General features: G+C 41.5%; 1 protein-coding gene across 2 annotated transcripts in view; it reads right to left on the bottom strand.

Moving 5' to 3' along the window:
* TCERG1L (transcription elongation regulator 1 like) overlaps positions 1–17,131 on the bottom strand; it is a 159,146-nt gene that overhangs the window by 116,459 nt on the left and 25,556 nt on the right. For both annotated transcript variants that reach the window (XM_083741068.1, XM_083741067.1), the window contains exon 4: positions 12,317–12,481. In XM_083741068.1, the coding sequence (XP_083597194.1) occupies positions 12,317–12,481 (165 nt within the window). The remainder of the gene's footprint in view (positions 1–12,316; positions 12,482–17,131) is intronic.

Below are 17,131 nucleotides of genomic sequence, written 5' to 3'. Positions count from 1 at the left end.
TGTGAGTGGGTGCCATTTCCCACATTGGCAGGGGCATTTTGCCCCCTGCCCAGCTATCCCAGCTGCTGCGTCACACCCCTGGGCAGCCAACCAGTCAGGTTGAGGCTTGGGGTGGGGTTTTGCCGCCCAAATGCGGCCACAGCGCATTATCCAATGCCTAAGCCAATACCTCTCACATGCTGTAATCAATAAAGTTGTGGCCTTTTTTAGCCCATTATCCTTTTTTAGCCCATTAACCATGTGTCTTATTCTCAAGTGGGTGGCAGGTCCTTGAATCACAAGGTAAACTCCATCAGATTGGCCTACCATTAAGAAGAAGAAGAAGAAGAAGAAGAAGAAGAAGAAGAAGAAGAAGAAGAAGAAGAAGTTTGGATTTGATATCCCGCTTTATCACTACCCGAAGAAGTCTCAAAGCGGCTAACATTCTCCTTTCCCTTCCTCTCCCACAACAAACACTCTGTGAGGTAAGTGAGGCTGAGAAACTTCAAAGAAGTGTGACTAGCCCAAGGTCACCCAGCAGCTGCATGTTGAGGAGCGGAGACGCGAACCCGGTTCACCAGATTACGAGACTACTACTCTTAACCACTACACCACACTGGCTCTCAAGGCTTAAGAGACCTCAAGCCCCACTTAGCCTTACTTCATGTTACAAGTAAAACAAAAGGTGTGGTTCTACTCCACTCCCCACATGATGGCAGGGATGGGCTTAGAGTGAAGCATACATCCTTCTCTGACAGCCTCTCACAGCTGAAAGAAGCATCACTGATGGAGGGAGGTTGCCCAAAATGGAGTTGAATTGGCCATAAACCACTGAATCCTCTGCTACTCCTGCTTTCAGAGAGAGACCTGATATGGGTTCCTCAAAAAACAACAACACTGACCTATGTTCTGCCCTGACACAAGGAGCTGGCAACTTAGGATTGCTCTGCCCATAGGTGCCAACGCCCTGGGTGCCCAAGCACACAGAAAAATCCCCATGAAGGGGTTGGGCACCCATGGGTTGGGCACCCAGGCACCCATAGTTGTGGAACCAAGTAGGTATTCCTGGCTCTGCCCATCTCATAAAGTAGAGTATATTTTATGCTTTGTACATATAAAGTTCTAGATTCAGTCCCAACAACTCTAATGAAAGTTTTTCAGAACTGACAAAGACCTTTGCCTGATACTATGGAGAACACTGAGCTAGGTGGACAAATGGCCCAGCCCATTATTAACAGGAGCATGCCTATTTGTGCCTACTCAGAACTAAACTCCATTGAGTTCAATAAATCTCATCGGTTGGTTGGCATCTGTCTTGAGAGACAATGGAGTGCACCTCTAGGGGTGAAGTCAAACTGCTGCATTAGCGGCACCAAAGTGACCTCCCTGGGTGCAAGCCTGGGCAGTGTGTATGGAGGTCCTAGGCTGTCCAGATGACAAGACCCTCCTCTTTGCCCCACTGATGTGGTCCAAAGGAAAGCAGAGTAATGCGTTTGGCACCAGCTTGGCTGCAGGAGTTGCCCCCAACCATCTCAGGGACTCCACTCTGGATTTGTGTGGGGTTTACTCCTTAGCTTTTCCTTCTCCCAAAGATACCCTGAAAAGCATTGGAGGTTTAGGACCAGAGTTTTCCTTCTTCTATAGGTTGCTCAGACCTTTGGAGGAGGGGGGATATGAAAGGAGTAGCTCTCCACCTTCTGTAGCAGTTTCTTTTTCTTCTTCTTTTTAAAGTTGTAATTCAAGGGATTTTTCAAGTGCAGTTTTAATAGATATTTTTAGACTATGCTTTAAAATTGTCAAATTACCTCTTTCTATACCCTGCCCTGGGATTATATGATGTAGGGTAGGCTATAAACATTTATAATAAATACATAAAATAAATATAGGTATTTTGCTTTGAGGATAGTCATATCAACGAAATATGGTCCCCTGAAGTCTGCTCTGTGTAGCACTGTTTCTGCTATCCACTCTGTTCTAAGAGCTATTCCACTGAGGTGCCATAGCACTTGATGATTGATGGGGATCCATTGGTCAAAGTGAGGAAGTCACATTCTTTTACTCAGTTGCCTTACTGTGCTGCTTTTGAAAGTTGTTAGGACTACTAGGGAACTTTCCATGAAAAGCTAGCCTACCAATGAATGGCTAGTTAGACTTCTGGCTGGATTTGGTGTATGGCAGTGTTCTAAGCCCTCAAAGAGCTTGATCCACTGTCAAGTTAAGCCAAAGAACTTGGATTGAAGTCACTTTGTATAATATAGATGAAAAATGACTTCAAGCAAGCTCTTCCAGTTCTTTTCACCAAAGGGAAGGCTGAAGCTGAAATCCTTTTCAACTTCAAAAGGATAAAGGTTGCATTCCTAAACCGGTTGTGTGCTGGAGGTCTTGAATGTGTTCTTTTTCATTCACAGACAAAAGCTAGTTTTGTGACAGAAGTGTACAAGCAGTCTAAAGGAACGCCAATTGTACATATTATAACAGATATTAATTTGAAAGACACTTATTCCAATTTTATGTTGAGACGGAAATTATCACTCAATAACTATAAACATTCATTTGCTTGCTCCATTACATTGCACTAATGCTGGGCAAATAACCTGCCACGAATAAATGAACTGCTGGATTTTTCCTCTTCATCTATTAGCAAATTAGCCACAAATGATCAACATTTGTCATTATTGAATTATTAGAAATATTTGAGGGGAAGACTTATGAGTTGAACCATATGCACGTCTATTCAAAAACATGTCCTCTTAAATTCAATGAAATTTACTCCTGCGGCTAAGGTGGTGAATCTATTTTCAGATCAAGGGCCAAGCACGGCCCACCCATGAGACAAGGTGAGGAGACCATCTCAGGCAGCAGGATTCACAGCAGCCTCTCAGCGAATAGGAGGCAGTGCTATTCTCCTCCCACCCCTTGGGAAAAAATGGTGTACGCTGCCCTCTAGGGCCCCTGCCCTGCCTGGCGTGATTCAGAGTGGGCCCCATTCCCCATCACAATGGCCTTTGAGTCCCATTTCAACCATAGGGTAAAGTTCATCTGATTCCCCTGCTTGTAATGAAAACAAATCATTATTCCCCCCTTGTTCCCAATGTAGATCTTCACTCACCCCATCTTCCCTGGTGGGGATGGCTAAGTGGGAATTTGAACCTCGGTTTCCCAGGTCCAAGTCTGGTATTCAAACTATTACACCATGCTGGCTCTCAAATGACTAGCCTATTCTCCATGCTTGAATAGCAGTTCTCCTAGTGGTCAGCAACAGGTGGATTAAACATGGACAAAGATTCATTCCGCAAGCAAAGTGAAGGAGGAGAATTTCCAGCTATCTTATATACTGGCAATAAAACCAGTGACACCATTTTGTATCTGCCACTTATCGAGATGGTCATAAGTATTATGACCAATTTGAAAGGGGCTTTGGCTTTGTTTATTGCAGAGGAGGAACATTTCTCCCAGAACACAGTCACCGATAATACTTGGATAATGGTTGCTATTAAAATCCTGTTTTACTGTCAGCAGGATTTGCTAATGAGGCAAGCTGACAAGTGCATGAAAGTCCATGTGGCAACATCCCTGGCATTAAGAAGCATTTTTGAACATGTAGTGTTGTTTGGCCGTTAAGTTACTGATAGGAAAAATACTTAGTCACTTCCCAGCTGTTCGGTGGCAAGCTACGACATAAAATTTAAACCATTAAATAAGTCTGAAAGCAAGAGAACAGGTGGCAAATGGTTTATATGGCAGATGGTGCCTTTTAATATTTGTACTGGCTGCTAATTTACAATACAAGAGTCCATAACAACCATGCCATATTTTACCTTTCTCATTCCAGAAATTGGTGAATTGTAGGAGGGTATATGACAATAAATACCACAATTCTTCTTTGTAACAGGTAGAGTTATCCTTTGGCTAGCCTGATGAAGCACATATAAAATGTATAACAATGGATTTCTATTCCAGGTGTCCTTTGTTCCCAAAATGCGAATCAAATTCTAAAGCTTGGGTGTTTTAGACCCTTAAACTCATCTCAGTTTCACAGCACCATCCTAACTACCGTACATCGTGCTGAATTTAATGTGGCTTACTCTCAGGTAAGCAGGGCTAAGAATGCAGCTGAAATTTATGTTTAAAAAACTCTGAAAGTTCTATGTAGGTCAGTAATAAGCAAATAAATCCCCTTCTTTTTTGCTTTCTGGAAGAGAGCATATTTTATAAAAGGCAGATGCACTGAAGAGTTGCCTCTTTCTTATTATAGTAATTCTATAGTCAGATCTCTATGAGAAAACCCTGCTTCCATGGCACATTTCACCCCTTTGCCTGGTTTATGAATAGGTAAACAAATGAATAAGTAAAAATTCCAGAGCAGCTAAAAAGAGACACAGAGACAATTGTGACAAACAAGACATGCAACATAAATCCTTCTAAATTAAAATGGGAACAATCATGGCATTGTAAATACCATCTGATATGCAAAATCGTCACCTGCTAAATCCACAATGCAAGATAAATAAGAGTAATAATCATTTTATAAAGCGTGGCATCACATAATCTTATGAGCGCAGTACCTATAACATGGGTTTGCTCTTATTTGAAATGTAAAGTACGGCGCAGGTGTATAGGCAGTAATTTGAAAAGATCTGTACTGGCCAAGACCCAACTGCTTTGAGACTTGGATCTAACCACTAAACCTGTTTCTGAAGCATTCTCTGGAGCTCATATCAGCTGCAGCCTGAGCTCACTGCCCCAGTTCCACTTCTACTCGCTATGGTGGAATTGCTGCCTACCGCTATCATGTTGAATTAAACACCTATCCATTAATATGTGCTACATAACAATTATTATTTATAAAGTACCTGAAACACTGGCTCAGTATTACCTACACCAAGGGAAACCAAAGTGATGTATTCCAGATGTTCTTAGACAATTGCAGTGTTCATCTGCCCCTAGCCAGAATGGCCAATGGTAAGCTGTAGTCACATTGGCTGGTCTATACTTTCATCAGACAGCAGCTTTCCAAGATTTAAGAGACACCATAGATTGAACCCAGGTCATTTTGCATGCAGAGCACTGAGCTACACACCATATAGTTATTAAAAAGAGCAGCCCCTGACTACAGACTTACAGCATAATGGCAAGAGCAGGGAAGCTGCAAGACTTGTGCTGTTCAGCACGAATGCGGTATTGTGTTGTACCCTTCTTTGGGTGTGGCTTGTTTTGATTCCAAGAGCATTGTAGAGGCCCTTGGGCAGAAAAGTGACCTAGAAATACGGATATAATTAACTAAAATAAAAAGGAAGGAGGAATGGACTTTTATAGTCTAGCCTGGAGGTGATAGAGCCAACGGTAGCTCAGTATGACTTGTTTGCAAAGCATTTTGAGGATAACATTATTTACATCTGCTGGGACCTTGACTCCATTGTTACAGAAGATGAAACTCAAGAGGTGTCCAGAGCACTGTATAGTCCTATTATGTTGAATGAATTTCAGTTAGTAAGGCTTGCGGATGTCAACAAGGTTTTTGGATCTACCAGGGAAACCATGTGTGCTCTGGATCCTTGGCCTTCTTGGTTGATAAAAAGTAGCAGGAAGGGGACAGCTGGCTGGGCCAGGGAGGTGATTAATGCCTAGGGTTGCCATACATCTGGGAAAACCCAAACGTATCCTCTTTTTTGGGGGGGCAGCATGCCCATCTGGCTGGATTTTTACATTTTAAAGGAAATGTCCAGTTTTGAGGGATTCGGGCGGCTCCGGCTCTCATTTGGGCTGTTCTGCATGCCATGGCCTCCAGCTGAGCTGGGTAAAGAGGTGAGGTGGCAGCAGCCCTGCATGCCTGCATGCCTGCATGCCTCTTTCCCTAGCTTGGTCTGACAGTGACTTGGGCTGTCCTCTGTTTTGCTCTTTAAGATATGGCAACCCTATTATTTCCTCCTCGTAAGAAGGGGTGGTCCCTGCTGCTTGAAAGAGGCCGTGCTAAAACCATTTCTCAAGAAACCCACCCTGGATTCAGAAAATTTAAGTAATTACTGGCCAGTTGCCATTCACCCCTTCTTGTGCAAAATTCCTGATTTCTAGATCTATTTCAATTGGGGTTTAGGCCCAGTTTTGGCAAGGAAACTGCTTTGGTCACCCTGTATGATGACCTATGTGGGGAGAGAGTCAGGGGAAATGTTAATTCTCCCTGACCTCTCGGCAGCTTTCAGTACCATCAGCCATGGTATCCTTCTACAGCAGTTGTCTGAGTTAGGTGTGGGTGGAACCACTTTGTGGTGGTTCCAGTCATACTTGGATGGCGTTGTACATTTTCAAGAATTGTATACCTTAGCGAGAAAAATTGTGGAAGGGGGAGAGAGCCTTATATTTATATTTTGTTTAAGAGGTCTACATAAAATGGTATAAAATATTCATTAAATATAACAATAAAAGCACACTTATGTAACGTTCACCAAATGCATACACATACACACATCAATTCCTTTGAGTTCAGCACTAACTAAAATTTGAAATCTATAGAGCTACACTGCTGTCAAAGTGATGGAGAATTCAAGCTTCCTTGCTAGACAAAAAACAAAGAACGAAAGAAAAAGACCTTACAATAAGCTGCCTCTGTATCGATTCACATGCAGCGCCACCCCGGGCCTCCTGCTTGCTTTATTTATTATCTCCGTTAATCACCATGGGAGCATCAACAGATTCTTCCCAAGGGTTTCATGGACAAAGCAATTTGCAAATCACAGATACTACACAAAGCCCTGGAAATGCATGCGAACTTTCCCTTCGACCGATTTCCCTTTCCCCTCTTTCCCCTTCCAAATTAATTGTAGCTTTCCACTTCCAAAACAATTCAGGCTGCTCTCTTGAGATGTTACGGAGGACGGAATGTATGTCCCCAAAACTGGCCTTCTAATTTGCAAACCATAGTTCATAGGGAGCCTATTCTGCATCTCACTACTGGGAGGAACAGGAGAAAGAACAAACCTTAAGCAGCTAATACTGGATGAAGTTTTTGCATGTGTGATTGATTATGGGCTGCCCCTAAATGAATTCACACATTACATTATGACAAATACTATTTGTATTGATATTGGCCACAATCCAAAGCATGCCTAAGCCCAGTGATTCCATGTTAAGCATGCATAAGCCCAGTGATTCCATGGAGGAGCAGCCTTTGGCTATCATGAAAGGCGAAGACTAACTTTTAATGTATTTCGAGAGAGAAACTTGTTGGAGGTGAAAAACTCTCCTGTTATACTACATCAGTAATTATATTGGTTCTATAAGGGAGAGTTTATGGGAGAAAACTTACTTCTTTGGCTGATTTCTAAAATCTAGCTCTTGTTATTTAAGTGTATCTGAGCATTTTCTTCTGTTCCTTCCCAATTTTGGGAAGCAATTTCTTTTCACTTGCTCTTCCCGTTCTCTGTCAGTGTCCAAAAGGAATTAGAACAAAAGTATTGGCCCAGCTCCCAAAGAAACCAGGCCAACTGCATGAGTTGATATATTAATGACCTTCCTGGATCAGGCCAAAGGCCCATCTAATCCAGCATTCTGTTCTCACAGTAGCCAACTAGATCCCTGTAGGAAATCTGCAAGCAGGACCCGAGTGCAACAGCACCCTCCCTGTATGTGATTCCCAGCCTGTGATTCAGAGACATCCAACAGCTGGAGGTAGAACACAGTCATCATGGCTAACAGCCAGTGACAGAAATAGACCATCTGCCCATCCACAAAGCCCTTATGTTTGACAATGGATGAGAGCAGCTGAGACACAGGACATTAGGGTGTCTGCTGAAAACAAGCCCCCCAATAGAAAATGGAGATGTGGAAAAAGAGATGAAACTCTTGCCTTTGATAGCTTATGAAATTTGCCGGGAGGGGGTTGAATTCTGTGAAGTTAATAACAATGGGAAAACTTTGGGGAAAGAATACCTTTCTCACTCTCAGGAACTGTGAGTTCTGTGCTTATACAGCTATAAAATGTTCTGATATGGGGCTGGTGCTTCTCTAACACGATATGGTATGGTAGAGAAAAGCTGGAGGGAGATAAAAGCATCCTTTATCTCTTCCTCCCTCTCCCAGTCTGAACAGCACTGCAAACTTCCTCTTTCAGGTTGCCTGAAGACCTCAACACAGACATTCCTCTTGATGGGTGGAGATGGTGTATCATCATCAACATCAAGTAATAATCAAAAATTGTTACTAACAACATTATTAGTGGTAGTGGTATCTAATGTTCCCATTCTATTAGAGCAAGAGACTTGCACTAGCAGAACGTAACAAACATAAACAAACAATGTATTACTTATACCCCGTCCATCTGACTGGGTTGGTCTAGCCAATCTGGGCAGCTTCCAACAGAATGGTGTCCCCTACACACACACACACACACACACACACACACACACACACACCGTTAGCTCTAGAGGGTTGGGGGACTCACTACCTTGTAACACTCCCTCCTCCCCTCAACCCAAAAGCCTTTGCCAGAGGTCTCTGCATAACATTATTATCAACTATTATGACATGCTCCATCTGAGCAAGAGAGAGGCAGGCAGGAAGCCCCTGGTGCCAGTTGTTGACACAGATGTGCATCTGTTTCCATGACATTGATGTTGCAATGCTCACCCAAGCCCAATTAAACTGACTGGATATGCTTGGCGATACAAATGAGATTTCACATCCACATCCAAAAACGATTAATACATGTCTAGCTGCCAACAACTGCAATTGGAATGCTATCATCACCACCACCACCTTGAGGTGCAATGGAGTCGTACCATTAACTAACAAGCAAATATATATGTGACAAATATTGTTTTCTTTCAAGGCACTACAGGAGAGCAAACCCCTAACTGTTTAATATACTCCTGTAACACTATTTCCTCAGAATCTAACCTGCTATGCAAAGACAGGACGGTGGTAGTGTTAAATGAAAGGTTCTTATATTATTCCATTTTGCTTGTTTCTATTATGATTAGATTGCCCTCTCTAAAGTTTATGGATGGCAAATATGAAAAGAGAGCTCATTATCATATTATTCTGCAAACTGGATAATGAAAATACAATAATCTCTGGGGTTCGCAGATGGCACTCTTCTTCCAAAGATTTATTTTGGTAGGAGTTGAGGGCAATAAGTCATGCTTTATAAATGTCAACATACTGATCTTTTTAACTGAAAGGCAGACTGGCTGTAAAATATACTTTACACATGGGATTAGCTCTATATTAGATTATTTGCTTCCTTGATGTTTTCCCAATCATTAAGTTCTGTAGAGAAACAGAAATGTAATTTTGTTCTTGACAGCAGAGTGCTACTTTTTGACCAATTGACCATTTTTTTACCTTTCGGGGAAGGAACTTTAATTTAACTTCAATATCTTGTCAACCATGCAGTTCAATGGGAAAATATCATGACTAAGGTGTTTTTCAGGAGAAAATGGGTACTCCACATATTTTACTATAAGAAGAGTTTCCTCTGAAGTAGCATTAAGTCACAATTAGACATTTGTTTCAGGGCCAAAATTATGCATACATATTTGCACATACTCCAAAGGTTCTGGTGAATTACCGGTATTATTATTGTCATTGTTAGTGTTATTATAATTAATTTATTTATTCATTGCCTTCTAAACTACTGTCTTGAGGCGATTTACACATAAAATAATTAAAAACAGTTAAAAACACAAAAACAACAAATAACATTTAAAGCAAAACTAAAACCCTAGCAAATGGACACTCATAGTGAAGACCTATTTGCCCCCCTTAGGAAAGTTTGTTGAAACAAATATGTCTTCAGCTGTTTACAGAAAGTGCAGATCATCTTTCAAAGATGCCTGTCATCTTTCAAAAACAATGCTGTTCCACAGAACAGGGGCAGTCACACTAAAAGCCCTGCTATGAGTTACTGCAGAATGGACTTCTGAGATCTTTGGAACTCACAGAAGAGACTCTCCCACAGACCATAGCAATATAATGGGTACATAAGGAATAAAACAGCCTCAATATCGGAACTTATATCTTAACACCAACACCTTGAACTTGGGCCGGGTAGCAAATTGGCAGGTGTTATATGCTGGTGGTAGTTTGCCCCCACAAGCAACCTAGCTGCCATGTTCTGTACCAGCTGCAGCCTCCAGATCAACATGGGCAACCCCACAAAAAAACGCATTGCAATAATACAACCATTAAGTTGTCCGTGACTAGATGGCTGTGGTGAATGTGAATGTGAATGCAGTGAGGTTGAGCTGCCTTTCCGACACTGGTGTTGCTCCCCCCACACTCTGATCATGTACAGGAGACATATGCATTTTGTGTTTTTATATTGTGTTTTTATCCTGTGACCCATCCTGAGACTTGTGGGTATAGGGTGGTATACAAATTTAATAAATAATAATAATAATAATATTGAAATTCTCTTCACTGCCAGGAAGGCAGTTACAATGGAGGTGACCACCTCACCAAGTAACATATCTTGGTAAATAGTCATATGTACTCACCCTCAGTTTACAATTATTTACTGCCATCGTGCATCCTGGAAACATGAGTTTCAGTTTATTGTTTAATTAGACAGCTATCGTTGTATCCCATTGTTTGCTTTGCTATGGAAGACTTATTTACAAGCTTAAGTAATTAGCATTTCCCTCCTGCTCTATGAAACTGTTGTAACCTAATTAGCAACAGAAGGCATACCCACAAGGAAGCTTCCCATAATTCATGTTCCTTCCTGTAGCACCAAATAGGAATTCTGGGAAGCAAACTCGGGGGGGGGGATGGGGACAGGTATATCCTTTTCAGGGCTGCACTGTGGACTTTTTGCAGTTCCAAGAGACGTAGTAAGATAGGGTGCCAATCTGGGTCATTAATCAAAGCCATATGGACTGTGGTGATCAGATCTCCTAACTGAGCATTATCAACTAAATAATTGGTCACTGGCAGAGAGTCCACATGTACAGTCATTTCAAACTCCTGCCAAGGGTCCAATGGCCTCCAATAGCCGTTCCCCAATTATTTTCTCCATGGACCATGTGAAAATTGATGAGAGTCTTGGCAGACTACTTAATTATTTTATTTTGCATGTTGTAGTAAATCTAATGCACTAGGCTAGATGCTATGTGATTTTTAATTGTATTTTGACACACACATCCTAGACCACCTGAACAAAGCTCAGATCACAGTTTGGGGACCCCAGGCCTAGACCATTAGCTCTTAGTATTACAGGATCTGGCCTTCAAGTAAGTTTTCAATGGGCCACCATGCTCCAGGTAGACAAGAGAGCTGGCTTCAACCCACACCTGTAGTTTTCCATCTCTTACAGAAGATCACCAATAATGCAGTGTGAACCAGAAGACAGGAAGAAACAAGGTGCTTGATGTCAGAGGTGTTTACACAATCCAAGCTGTATCTGTTTTCATTTTTTTAAAGTCCTATTGTGCATTCTGCAGGAGAGGATATCTATGAATAATGCAATTTCTTGTGCATGATTGATAATGGTTTTATTGCTTAGGCACTCCTAACATGCCATTTGATATCCTATCTGCCTTATTTTCCCGAGGAAAACAACTGCTGTCGAAACCTGACATGTTTATCATTGCAAAGCTAAGTCAGTTATCTAAATGGAAGAGCTCTTCTGCTGTGATAATCTTCTATCAAGCCTTAGGTAGTTCACATGGAGTACATGCTATAATAGCTGTACATTAAAAATGCATCCAGTATGACAACTGCTTCTCACTGGAATGCTTCTCCATTGATATGGAAGGAGCCTCTTGCATAAAAGGAGGGAGGCAGAAATCGTGATAGGATTTGAGGCTGCTGTTTTTCCTGTACTGATTAAAGAACGGCTCATTTGCCCTTGGAAAGTCCTCAGAAGATGTTTACTAGTTAACATGGAATGAGGGTGATAGGCCAAATAAGGATATTTTGTATTGACTGTTGTAAGTCATTCTGAGAGCTTATTTCAAGTAATAAATGCAGGAGAGGGAGAGGGAGAGAAGGAATGTGTCTGTCCTTCAGATTGCAAGGCTGATGTTTTATAGAGACTCTCCTCCCTGCAAGAGAGGGGAGTGGTTGTGGGCGGGAGCCCGAGCACCGCCCCTAGGAGAAATGGAAAGTCAAAGCTTAATTCATTGCACATTTTGGCTTCTAAGAAAAAATTCTGTCAGGATCTACTTCAAAGTTGAAATGCTCCAATGTTCTTTACAGTATCCATCTTCCACCACAATTACTTTGGAAACCTAAACCAGGAACTTTACAATGTAGTAGTATGTCTTGGTCTACTAATTTGCAAACCACAGATTTTTTTAAAAAATGTTTAACAATGATAAATAAGGGAAATGGTTCATACCTGGGAAAGGTGATGTCAAAACTGGTATTTTGATTGGTGACAAAGTCAGCACACGACATGGCTGAATACTTGTTGATGGTCCCTGAGGAGCATCTGCATCTACTGATACCATGGCTGCTGCAAATGCAATGGTCTGGTTACTGCCAGCTTGTTTAAGGCACCCACCTATGAGAAAACCAAGTATGATTTGCATTATATTCATCGAACATTGAAATTTTTTGACATTCACATAAAATCATGCACTCAGCAACCTAATCCTGCAAAAGTCCCAGAGGAGTCAAAGGAAAGATTCTACCAAAGCTGTTCCTTTCTCCATCTCTTTGACATGGTTAAGATATTCCCTCTTTTGTAGTCCATGGAACACCTTTACAACCTAAATACCATGTTTTCCACATCTTCATCACAATGTATCAGATATGTGGTTCAGTTACCAGATGCTGAAGAGTGGATATAGAGTTTGGTTTGAATATAGAAGACTCAGATTGAAATCAATGCTCATCTATGAAACAAGTTGAGCTCCTTGGAAGAAAAGGTGGGAACTGCATGCAACATCTTTGCACCTTGCTTTCTACATAATATAAATAAATCTATTATAACAAATGATCTGTTATTAAAAAAAATCTATTAACATATTGCTTATCAGAAGACTTTGAGGAAGTTTACAATTAAAATTAACAAAAAAAACCCTAAAAACAAATCAGAATAATTCACCATCCAGTAGAACAACTGAACAGCTGACAACAGTGAATTTTTTCAGATGTTACATTTTTAGGTGTACATCGGAAAATATAAACGGTGGGACGTGGGTGGCACTGTGGGTTAAACCACAGGGCCTAGGGCTTGCTGATCAGAAGGTTGATGGTTCAAATCCCCGTGACGGGGTGAGCTCCCGTTGCTCAGTCCCTGCTCCTGCCAACCTAGCAGTTCGAAAGCACGTCAAAGTGCAAGTAGATAAATAGGTACTGCTCCAGCGGGAAGGTAAACGGCATTTCCGTGCACTGCTCTGGTTCACCAGAAGCGGCTTAGTCATGCTGTACTCCGGGTCCCTCGGCCAACAAAGCGAGATGAGCGCCGCGACCCCAGAGTTGGTCACGACTGGACCTAATGATCAGGAGTCCCTTTACCTTTACCTTAAAGTGATAAAATGCATTTCCAAACACATAGATTCCGGTGGTCCACTTGCCAAGAAGCTATAACGGGTGCAGCTCCTCTTCAGTGTATGATCAGTAGCAAGGCAAAGCTAGCCTCTGTGCAGGAGCTGCTGCTGCTAGGCACTGAAAGAGCTTGGACACAAGCTCATGGTACAAATTTGCATAAAAATGCATATGCTAATGCATGCATATATTTGCCTCTGAGAAATTAGCATGAAGGCACCCTATTAGTAAAGGGGGGAACCAATTTTAAAATGGGGTAAGAGGCAGCCCTTATGAGGCCTGCTGCATGGGGATCAGACCCCCAGACCACATTCTAACAATTGCCTACTCCCAGTAGTGGCCAGTGTGCATTGGGACTGGCAGGGCAGTAATAGTAAGTAGAGCCAAAGCTAATAACAGGCAGAACCTACTAATTAAAGACTTTCCCCCATCCTCTTCCTTGTTGAGTTGTACTAACTAAGGCTAAGGAGGAAGCTGGTGGCAGGTGGAGGCTGGCTGAGGGCAAATTGCAGTTAGGAAGGCAGTGCCCCACTTGTCCTTATGGTCTGGTCTTTACTGCCTGGTTCTGTGTAGCTGCATATACACTATACTTCCCCCATCCAAGAATCTTGGGGACTGTACCTATCATAGATCTACAATTCCCAGCACCCTTAGCAAACTGCAGTTCCTAGGATTTAGAGGGTGCGTGCTTTAAGTTTATGGTGTGTACACAGCCTTAGCATGTGAAATGGCCCTTATATTTGCTCCTCAAATGAAGCAGAAGAATACGTTATCAGAGGGTTTCTAACTTTTAAGAGCAGAAGAGATGTGCTAGTTGATTCCATTAAGGAGTGGGAAATACTGTGGCAATGAAGAAGAATTAACCTTTTCCTGCATAGCTTTTACCTCCACAAAACAGGTTTAGGAGGAGACCTTTGGTGCTTAATCACCGCTAAGTATGCTAAATCAACAGGAAAATGGATAGTAAAAAAACTTACGGAAAGTTAATTTGACAAACAACAGCTGTTACCCTCTCTGCACTGAGCTCTGCATTCAAAAATTAAGCAATCATTAGCTTATTACATCATTTAGCAAATGTTTTCAGTTCAGGCGGAAATCCTCACAGCAATAGAAGGCGAGTAGTAATTCTGAAAAAGCCCTGTTTGATCTGAGTCATGACTTTAGGCATTTCCTAGCAACATATATTATATGACAGATTTTCTTTTGATGCCATTACCTACATGATTGCTGAGAATATATAGTCTATCTGCTCAAGGAAGTGAAAAGTTTAATAATGAACTGGCCTAGATGTCACAGGATGCATTTGATCTACTTTTTCTTTTAGAACCCCAAATAAAATGTAGAAAGAAAGAAAAAAGAGGGTATACGTCCAGAAAAGATGCAAGAGAAATAAAACAGCCACCTGACTTGCTACCATTCCTCAAGTGCATTTCAAATCTAGTTTTAAGCAGCATTCAGAACTTTGTCCATCTTTCTTTTGGGACTAAGGTGGACAGCTGGCTTTCTGCATATCTCACTTTATAAATAAAAATGTTTTAATCAAACTCAGGATACCTGGCTAACCCCTGCTGGATGCAGATTTGGGATTTTAGAATTGGTTGGTTTTGGGGTTTTTTAACTAGAGAAGTGTTTGTCATCATACCAGATGTTGCAGAGATGGAAATACAGTGGAACCTCGGTTTTCAAATGTAATCCGTTCAGCTTCCGAAATGGTCAAAAAGCAAAGATCAAAGGGCTGGCTGCAAAGTCAATGGGGGGAGGGGAGAAAAAAACAACAACACCCTGGAAGCTGTTCAACTTCTGAAAAACATTTGAAAGCAGGAGCAATTACTTCCGGGTTTCTGGCGTTCGGGTTCTGAATTGTTTGGCTTCTGAGGTGCTCGAAAACTGAGGTTCCACTGTAACCTGTACATTATAGAGTCCCTTAGCAGAGGCTTACATCCCCACCAGATTGTTGATAGATGCTGAACTGTTCAGTGTCACACTGGAAGACAGATTTTACATCCACAGCAAATTAGTTCACAAGTTGTTCGCTATGTTCTTTTTTTTTTTTAATAATATTTATTAAAGTTTCAAAAAAATACAAAAATAAAGAAAAAGAAAAACAGAAAATACAAAATACAGAAAAAGTAAAAACAATTAAAAAGAAATCCATCTTTCCATGTCTTGTCTTTCATTTACTTGTTTCTTTGACCTCCTCACACCTCCCTTTTTTGTATTCTAGTTCAATTGATTATTCCAGCAAATCCTTTCCATTCTTGTTTTTATCTTACTAATTTATCTTAATATATTGTAACTTTACATTCTGACCTGTTAACAATCCATTCTTCCTTAACCCTATATAGCATTACTGCAAAAACCACATTAGATCATTCCAACGTCCTTTTAGCATTCCTTAATTTTACAGTGTTTCTGTAGATAGTCTTTAAATTTCTTCCAATCTTCTTCTACTGACTCTTCTCCCTGGTCTCGGATTCTGCAGTCATTTCTGCCAGTTCCATATAGTCCATCACCTTCATCTGCCATTCTTCCCGCTATGTTCTCCACAGCCAACTGGGACACCTTTGGATGGGAGGGAGATGTCCTGCTTGACTGCATTCAACAACAAACAGCATCTGAAATCCACTGAAGTGCACTGTGCCAAAGGCAGCTGGAATGGCCCAAACCTAATATAAGTGAGCAACTCTTAGCATGCATCCTGTCAGCTAATTTTTTTAATGTTTACCTTCCAGATGTAAGGTGGTAACTTCAAGTTCAGCATTTCCCACTGTAACAAGCAGGATGAGGCATGCTTATTTTTTGTTTTCATATAATTGCGGTAAAGCTATTCATTTCTTGCTGATCTTAGGGATAGCTCAGTTGGTGAGACTCTTAATCTTAGGGTTGTGGACTCGAGCCCCACAATGGGCAAAATTCCTGCATTGCAAGGGGGGGGTGTCACAGCATACTGGAGAAATAAAAATAATAATTAAATAAAAAATTGTCCAGTAGCACCTTATAGACCAACTAAGTTTGTTCTGGGTACAAGCTTTTGTGTGCATGCACACTTCTTCAGATACACTGAAACAGAAGTCACCAGACCCTAATATATAGTGGGAGGGTAGGGTGGGGTATTTCTCAGAAGGATAGTAGGAGATGGGTGATTAGCTCAATGGGTATGGTAAACCAGTTGACAGGTTTATCTGTTGCGGCGGCACAGCATTAGCTAAAGTGGTGCTTCAGGTTAAGAACAGTTTCAGGTTAAGAACGGACCTCTGGAACGAATTAAGTATGTAACCAGAGGTACCACTGTACTATTTTTAGAAACAGGTGAATGTCCTCTATCAACTAAAGCATGGTGGGCTGCCCTGAGATACTGGCTCAAGATCTCAGTCTTTGGCCAAGGGAAGGGGTTACTTGCATACCTAAACAATGAAGAGTTTACCAGCTCATGGATGAAAATTATGGTTAGAAAAGCCACTTCGATTGGTATGCCACCTTCTCTCCTGTACCATCTGGGCTATGATAACACCCTGGAATCTCTGAGGCAAAGGCTCTGGCAAAGGCACTATCACATAGTGATCTCCAATCTCAATCTCATTTTATCTGTGGCCCATTAGCAGTAAGAATTCACTATGGGTTCAAGTTTCAGACACCTGCATATCTTAGAAATTTGTCTGTA

This window comes from Podarcis gaigeae (genome assembly GCF_964106915.1).
Source record: "Podarcis gaigeae genome assembly, chromosome: 5".
Classification (NCBI taxonomy): Eukaryota; Metazoa; Chordata; class Lepidosauria; order Squamata; family Lacertidae; genus Podarcis; species Podarcis gaigeae.
This window is presented reverse-complemented; position numbering and strand designations above follow the sequence as displayed.